The sequence below is a fragment of the Rattus norvegicus genome, chromosome 15 (genome assembly GCF_021556685.1).
Source record: "Rattus norvegicus strain SHRSP/BbbUtx chromosome 15, alternate assembly SHRSP_T2T, whole genome shotgun sequence".
NCBI classification, from domain to species: Eukaryota; Metazoa; Chordata; class Mammalia; order Rodentia; family Muridae; genus Rattus; species Rattus norvegicus.
In genome coordinates this window covers 6,284,410-6,292,693 of record NC_141548.1, presented here as the reverse complement: position 1 = coordinate 6,292,693, position 8,284 = coordinate 6,284,410, and the positions used below count along the sequence as shown (strand labels likewise).

The 8,284-nt window shown below is 43.3% G+C and overlaps 1 protein-coding gene across 1 annotated transcript; it reads left to right on the top strand.

Moving 5' to 3' along the window:
* The first annotated feature begins 896 nt into the window (after positions 1 to 896).
* LOC134481934 (uncharacterized) lies at positions 897 to 8,038 on the top strand. The gene is made up of 5 exons (XM_087586998.1): positions 897 to 1,038; positions 1,779 to 1,941; positions 3,099 to 3,230; positions 3,689 to 3,865; positions 7,477 to 8,038. Exons 1-5 carry the CDS (start codon positions 906 to 908, stop codon positions 7,559 to 7,561), a joined length of 690 nt encoding a protein of 229 aa, XP_087443124.1. The 5' UTR covers positions 897 to 905; the 3' UTR covers positions 7,562 to 8,038.
* The last annotated feature ends 246 nt before the right edge of the window (positions 8,039 to 8,284 follow it).

Here is an 8,284-nt window from a genome sequence, read left to right as displayed (position 1 = left end):
TAAATGATGGTTAAGCACCCTGTAGGTCCTCAGAGTGAAGCCAGCAGGTTGCCCAGGTCGAACTCCAATTCTAGCTCCCAGTGCACCATGATGTGCTACAGCTTCTCTGCTTCCTCCTGCTCTTCCTTGGCCAGCAGCACCTCTGCATTCTGCCCCTCCATGGCTCTCGCTTGGGTCTCAGTTCCTCCCTCACTTTTGGGGATTTTAACTTTAAGAATGGACAGAAAGTTTACAATTTGATGTTTGTTCTATACCTGAGAAGCTTTTTTGCCAGGAAAAGGGAGTTTCCATTGCACAAAATGGGATGGTAAGACAGAGATTTCAGGAAAAAACATGGGTGAATATATTGAAACCATGACCCCTCTCAAGGCACACTCCATGAAACAACATACTCCAACTTGCATACATTTAAAGGTGAAGGAAAAAAATATTCGCCTCTGGGGAACAGTAACAACTGTAGAAATTGGACTATATGTCACATGCATGGACACTGGGTTTATACATTTCAGGAAGAAGAATATCCCTCATCCACGGTCTTTAGACCTTTGGCTGTTAACAAAGATGTTCTATCCATTTCAAGGTCTGATACAACTCTCCCTCTCCTCAGCAACTGAGTTGTAATGAAGGAGTGAGAACTCTGAAGCTCTGGAAGGAGAGTGAGCGAATGGGTGTTCCTGGCTCAAAAGTGAGTCTCTGGAAAAGCCACTGCAGAAACTGGTCAGTCTGGGTGGAGGTAGTTCGCAAGTAAGCTATGGCATTTCCCACTGACATCACCGGTAGTGTCTTCCCTGGAAATTCTCTTGTATCCAGGAGACACTAGAATGTTCTGTGATGTCAGCAGTGTTGTGGTGACACCAACTGCCTGAGCGATTTCCCTTCATTTCCTAATGGGTTCCCGAGGAGGCATGTTCTCCAGGATCCTCAGTCTCTTTCGGAGGGACAATCATATCCATGCAGGCACCAGACCAAGGCAGAGGGAGGCCAGCCTTCTATCATGTTGGAGAAGAAGACGAATGGAAAGGTCCTTGAGGAGGTCAAGTGAGTACTGGGCAGGGCAAGGGGAGCTCCCTGGAGCAGGTTGGCTTGTGTTGGTCCTTCCAGGAGTAGGACGTATGATTTAGAGCCTCAGTCTTCCTAATGGCTGACCCAGACACAATAATTTCTGATCATTAGTTTGACAGAAAACCAAGAACTGTTATATGTCAAGGGGCTTTCCTTGGATCTCTTTAGTGTCCTGGGCAGTGTCAAAGAATACCAGGATGAGCCTTTATAAGAATAACAAAGTGTCTCTTCCAGGATCGGCTGTTGAAACACTTCATTCTCAGCAGTGTCCTGTAGATTACTTGGGTAATTGATGCCAAGAGGGATACTCTCCTGGTCATATATCAAGGTCTCAGTTACTTTGTCCTTGAACACACATGATTAGGGATTCAAGATGTTAAGCAGTTTGAACTCAAGGACTTACCTGCCTCACATCAGACATTAGCTGAGAAGGTCCTCCAATTCTTCTTGTTTAGGCCAGCTTTAGAATTTCAGTGACAGAGGAATGGCTTTAGGAGGTGTGGTCTATATCTATGATGGCATATGTCATCATATGGCTCTGATGGTGGGAACAGGGAACTAGCTGAGTTCAGCTTAAAGATAGCTTTCTTGCTCTGTCAGGGATTCAAGGTATCTGTAGAACTGTTCATCCTCAGACTTCTGTTTAGAGTAAGCATAGTTTTTCTTGACACTGTGTCCACATATATGCCTGTTTACTGGTATTTATCTACCTACAGAGTTTGATCAGAAGGCATCGTCCCAACCCTCCACGACACCTGTTGAAGAGGAGAGAATGAAGCGTTTGGAGAACATCAAAATTGCTCTCCAGAAGATGCAGAAGGAGAGAGATGAACTCGGGAGAATCCTGGCCGATTACCCGGGAAAGAATTTAAATGACAGGTAGTCACAATGCAAGTTCTGTTAAATCCACATTTCCTCACATCACAGTAGGCTACAACTCCAGGGTGTCCTCATGGTCAAAAGCACTTTCCTGATTGTATCAGAATGTGAAGTTCAGATGGGAATGGGATGGTGGCACAGGCTATTTTAATTCCTACAAACGTAAATCATAGCCTGTGGCCTGATTGAATCACAGGCTGGGAGTGAGGGTAGTAGTGTGTGAGCTCTCATTGTGTGGTTTAAGGAGACTGGACAGGTGTTGGCTTGTGGGAATTTCTAGGTGCTCTGATTATGACCAATCATTGTTGCAATTGACATGGAGGTGCTTTGGGTTCAATAGGTCCTGTGAAGAGCTGGAGGGACCCAATCCCACTTGCTGCCTCACAGTGTGTGACTGGACTGACAACAGGGGATCACTGGTTTTCTCTGATTTTATTCATTGTATTTGGAGATAATGCCACATCCTTATATTTAATTGGCATTCTAATTGTATTTGAGAGAGAGAGAGAGAGAGAGAGAGAGAGAGAGAGAGAGAGTGTTTTGTGTGAGTTTGTGTGTGTGTATGCATGTGTGAGTGTGTTTTGTGTGTATCACTTAAGATCTGGGTATTCTATGTTCTGATTTGGCCTGAGAATTATCCTGTGTCAATTTCCATGGCATGATAATGATGAGGGTGAGAGCCTCACTGTGAGCAGTAGAACATTTCACATCTGCTCAGGTGGACGCACATGGGACTCTCCTGGTGCGTGTTATAAATTCTTTTCCCTGTAAATACTGTTCATGTTCCTTTGGGTTTTCATGTAGCAATAGATTCTATGATTGAGAATTGTTACCTAAGAACAGGAGAATACTCTTCATGGGCTTAAGTTGGAGCCTGGATTGTGACACAGGGTCCTCGAATGTTCTTGGCAAGCTAGTCTATTCCTTCAAACCCCCTCAGGGAGCTCAAGCAAATCAGCTCCCTCCTTCTGTTTCCTGGCACTGCTGTCTCCGTGTTCACAATAATAAACTTAATAAATATCAAATGACCCAGTACCAAGAAGCAAGGGCGTGGCATGTCCTAGGCTGGGGTAGTTCAGGATTCAGTCTGAATTCATGTAATTCTTGAATCCTTCATTCATAATGTTATTTCATCCTTGGACCATGCCTTACCACAGGAACAACTTTGAGTCTGAAATGCTCACGATGCAGCACCAGGAAGTGATGACCGACATGAAGAAAATGAGCGAGCAGGTCAATAGAGCTTTGGTCAAATGTACACACCTCACACTGGAAAATGACTGGTACTGGTGAGTAACTTACAAGGTTGTGACCCCAGCACAGGACACAGCATGTGTCAGCCCATTCTTATCTTTGAAGTAAAGTGAGGATCAGGCTTTTTAGTGTTTGAAGCAGACCAGGAAGCCTGTGTCTAAGGAAGGCTCTAGGACACACAGGACACAGAAAGATTGGCCTCCAAGCGACATTCTAATAAAATGGACAAATAAGCACACATGGGGATTAAGTCCTCTTCTGGGAAAAACTTGAATCAATGGTGTCAGGTTTTTGAGAAGTGCCCTGAGTCTTCTGGAATGTGGCTCTTTTCTCCATTTGACCTGTATCTAGGTCATGCTCCATGGCTACTGTGGACTTGGACTATAATCTGGGACTCTCTTCAGATCAGGACCCTAGAAGGAGTAATGGACTTGGAGACGTGGGAGGAAGTTGGAGACTAGCTGGGAGTCACCATTTTTTCTTTGTGTCTCAGCCGCAGCTTCTGCCCCCTCCTAACTGAGTTGTTTGAGCTGAAGAACAATGCCCAGAGAGCACGGCATGAGAACAGGGAGCTTCTATGGGAACAGATTGCACTGGAAGAGTCTATTAAGGAAACAACAAGGTTCTGTGGGGAAGCCAGTATGAAAATCCGTGTAACAAGCAGCCTCAGGTAGGATGAATGAAGCATCAAGGGCAGGTTTTCCTGATATCTAAGCATAAACCAAGTCAAACCAGTTTAACCTTTCTCCACCTTATCCAGACACTCTCCTAGGTCTCATCCAGTTGTTCATCTCTTTGAACATTTACAAAACTTTCTGTGATGTTAGCTTCATGCAAGAAACTGGAGGATTGACAACCAAATCCTCCTGCTCAACTAGAAAATGCATTTCCTTAAGGGGGATCTGTTGATCACACACTGCACACTTACATGCCATTATGCTAGTGGGATGCCATGTGGTAGCCGTCTTTGTAGTGCACAGAACTGATTAGAGTTCAGTTCAATTGCCAAAAGAATGGCTCTCATTGTCAATCATGATGGGGCTTGTGGACTTTCTCTCCTTTTCCCCGTACATTGAAAATGGTCCCTCCTGCCTGTCCAATACGTGGTTTCTAGTGACAGAGCTTGAGAAGCAGTTTGTCCGTCCTGTTTTATGTCAGTGTTTTAGTGTTCTTTCCTGTGGCTTATGTCCTGGAGCTGACTGGATGAACAGGGATGTAGGAAAGACTTCTCTCAGGGTGAGGGTTTGTGTGAGATATGTGAGGATTAGAGGGATATTTTTGTCCAGCTCTCTCAACCTCGTGTGCCCAAGAAGTGCATTCCCTACACAGGTTTACTCTATAAGGGATGGAGAGCAGTGTCTACGCTCTCACTTGACACATTTCCTTTGCCTAATCTGTATTCAGCAACTGTTCTTCCAGCCTGATGGCCTCCCCATTCTTTTCTGCTTCTCACTTATGATTTCTGTTTTCTCTCTCTCTCTCTCTCTCTCTCTCTCTCTCTCTCTCTCTCTCTCTCTCTCTCCCTCTCCCTCTCTCCATCTCTCTCTGACTCTGTGTGTGGGGGGTGTTTTTTGTGTGTTTGTGGGTACATATATGTGTGATCATGTTTATGACTATGGTGCATATTGTACTTTGGAAGTTGTTTTAATTGTTTGTGATATGGGTGTCTTATATATATAAGTGTGTGTATATGTGTGCTTTTTCACATGTGTGTGTGAAGTCATCAAGTTTCTGAACACAGACACAGACACATATATATATATTTATATATATTGTATAAGTCTATATGTGCATATTTAGAAACATGTAAAAGTATACACACACACACACACACACACACACACACCACAAACACTCTGAGAGAGAAAGAAGAAGAGAAAACATAATCTTTCCAATTACATTTTAAACTGTTCTTAATGGGGTCTTGATCACTATTCAAACTATTTACACTGGGAAAACTATTCATAAACATTGATATTACTTGGAGAAAACTTGAATAGGGTACAGGGATGTGAGGAGAGGCTGCTGTGTGAAATCTATATACCTCAGTGTCGAAACTGATGACTCAGGGCTCTTCTGCCTTCTTTGCTCTCAGTGTATAGTAACACTGGAAGGTCATGTGGCTTGTTGTGTCTTCTCAACATCCTGGTTATGTTAATCGTTACCTGCCACCACTTTCTTTCCAGATTGGCCTAAACTTGGTTGAATATACCTTGGCTTTGGAGTCTGGCCTGGAATTTGTTAATTGAAAGATTAATTTGCTTAGAGTTGAATCTGCAAGCAGAAGATGTCCAGGAGTTATGCTGAGGTGGAATCACATCTTTGCCTCAGACAGAAACTTAGGCTCAAAATCGTCCAAAGCACTCACCCTGTGTTGTGTTGTGGCACTCTTAACCATTGTTATTCAAAATCATTTGATCTGAGTGAAAATCATCTGTAAGGAGGGTTTAGAACAGTGATGACCCTCAGACATTGCTGGAGGTGTCAAATGGGTAGCCCTGTGAGAAGCTGTGTACAACTCTTGTGAAAGTTCAACCTTTTGACACAGCGATTCCAGAACAAGAAGTAGGTGTGAGCAGAGAAACTGTGGCACATTAGTGTTTAGTGGTTCACCTCAGAGCAGCCATGAAGCAAAATTACCCAGATGTCCATCAGTCAGAAAGTGAAAAGGTACAATGTTGTCCAGCCCTTCCATGGACTGCGGCTGAGTTTGATTATACCTGCCAGCATTTGGCTTTGAATTAGCCTTCTCTTACTCGAATTATATCTGATAGCATCCCAGTACAAGTTTTACCTTGGATTGTGATTATGGAGATTTCCTAGCTGTTTGTGCTGGTAGTTTGTTTCCCCTGTCAGGTACTGTATGGTAAAGGGACCTCATATTGAAAAATGCAGCTCACTTTGCATGCACTGGGAAACAGTGAGCAGAGGACTGAAGAGGCTCACCTGCCCCCCCCCCCCAGTGCTCTGTTTCCTGAAATCAGCCTCCTGTGCACGGCCTTGTGACCTTGCTAAGCAGGCTTGGCTAACAGGCCTAGATGTCACATTTCTAATTTCTGATTTTCAGGGGAATACACTTTATTGGCTGAGCTGTCTTTAGGCTATGCTCACTGTGTACTTACCCCACTCCAGGTTTTTTTTTTTCTTATGCCACAATAGTAGACTGGGTGAACCCTTCTATTACCATTAACTGGGAAACTAACCACATTCTGCAAAATACTCTGCTTGTATATGTGAACAAATATATTTGGGTGATTTCAAAAGTGTGTATGTCTGGGTGTCTGTCTGTCTGTGTCTGTATACATGTATGTCTCCATGGACAATATAATCTTCTAATGACCAGGATGAGGAGAGAATGGAGGAAAGTCTGCAGGACCCCCTGAATCAGCAAAAACTGGTCACTGAGCAAAAGGCCTTGTCTGAGAAGATGCAGCATCATTTCGGTGTCACTGAGAGGATTTGAAAGCACAGGATGAGAGGACCCAAGTAGATTCCCTGTACTTATAAACTGTCTTATTGGGTGTGTGACTTTCTCCATAGTTCTCAGCACCTGTCACCTAGGAGCAGCTCAGAATATTTTTCTTGTCCATTTTAAAAGAAATTCCGTCCATGAAGTGTATGTGATCCATAGAGATTCTGGCTATTGTGTACTGATCCCTCCAGTCTGTGCTCTCTTGTATTATCTGAGCCCAGTGCCTTTAGGTCTCCCCACAAATAGTTTTACGATACACATAAACAAAGGAGTGGTATAGTTTATTTTCTGCATGAGTATCTCCTTTAGACTTCAATGCCTACCCTCGGCAAGATTTCCATGCAGCATATTCTTGCCAAGTATAATATCACTTCAGTGTGCATATACTTCTTGAGATATTGTTTCTCTGGATCTTTGCAGATCTTGAGGTTGTCATGTGGACCCCAGGCATATTCCTGCACTGGAGGAATAATAATAGTCTTCATTTCAGTGATGGCCAGACTTCCAAGGCCTTCCTATTGTTTTCTAGTTTGTTCATATCTCTCCTCATCTGACATTGAGACATTGCTACATGATATTAAAATATAATGTATATGTATGATTGGAATTATCTGCTGTTCACTGTTTAATTTTTAGCAGTTTTAAAAGCTGGGAAAATATGCAGGCCTGTGGGATCTCTTACCCTTCTCTCTTGGGCATGAGAGAATGACCTCAGATGAAAGATCATCCTGGATTATCCTGCTGAATTGTGCTGCTGTGTATGGGATAAGTGACATGGCAGGTTCTCACCAGGCCTTTTCCACCCCTAGGTCTGAACACTGCAGCAGAAGCTTTCCCAGGGCACAGAGCAGGACTACAGCTCTCAGAGACAGAACTGTCCACCAGGAGCACTGAGGGTGCAAAGATTGACACCACCTCCCACATCTCAGTCCTTGTAACCATACCAATCTTGGGCTAAATTTGAAAGACCTTGTGATGTGGCCTGGAACACGCCTCATGTTTAACCTTTTGACGACTTGTCCATCAACAACCAACCACTCCGAGTGAGGCAGGTCTACATTCCTCTTGAGGAGATTTTTACCATCTTACCTGCCGTTCTGCTGTGTTTGCAAGGCCAGCAACAGGCTGGAGTTATATGTTGAAGAAACAGCAGTTATTGAATGCTGACTAATTTACTTGTTATATTTGTTTTTAGTTTGAAGTTTGGTTTTATGCATTTGGTTTTATTTGTTTAAGTTTGAAGTTTTGTTATTTATTTGTTAACTTTAGTTTTTTAATTAATATGCTATATTCCTAATGCTATATACATTGAGCTCATTGACTCCCCACTTTAAAATGTTCTTGAATAAATTAATGTTTGCCTAAAAATAACAATGTGACCTTTAACCCTTCACTCACAAGACCGTCCTGAGTCGTGTGTGGTTCTTCCTCCTGTAACAGCACAAGTGTAAGGCAACAGTGGTTTTCTGCAAGTCTCCTGCAGCTTAGGCTTCACCATCAGTTCACAGCCAGCCAGAGCTGCACAGGAAACTGTGCTCTTTATGTAGACAGTTTGTCGTGCTCTGTGGATCCCACATTCATGGCGAAAATTATCCTTGCTTCATCTTGTGCTCACAA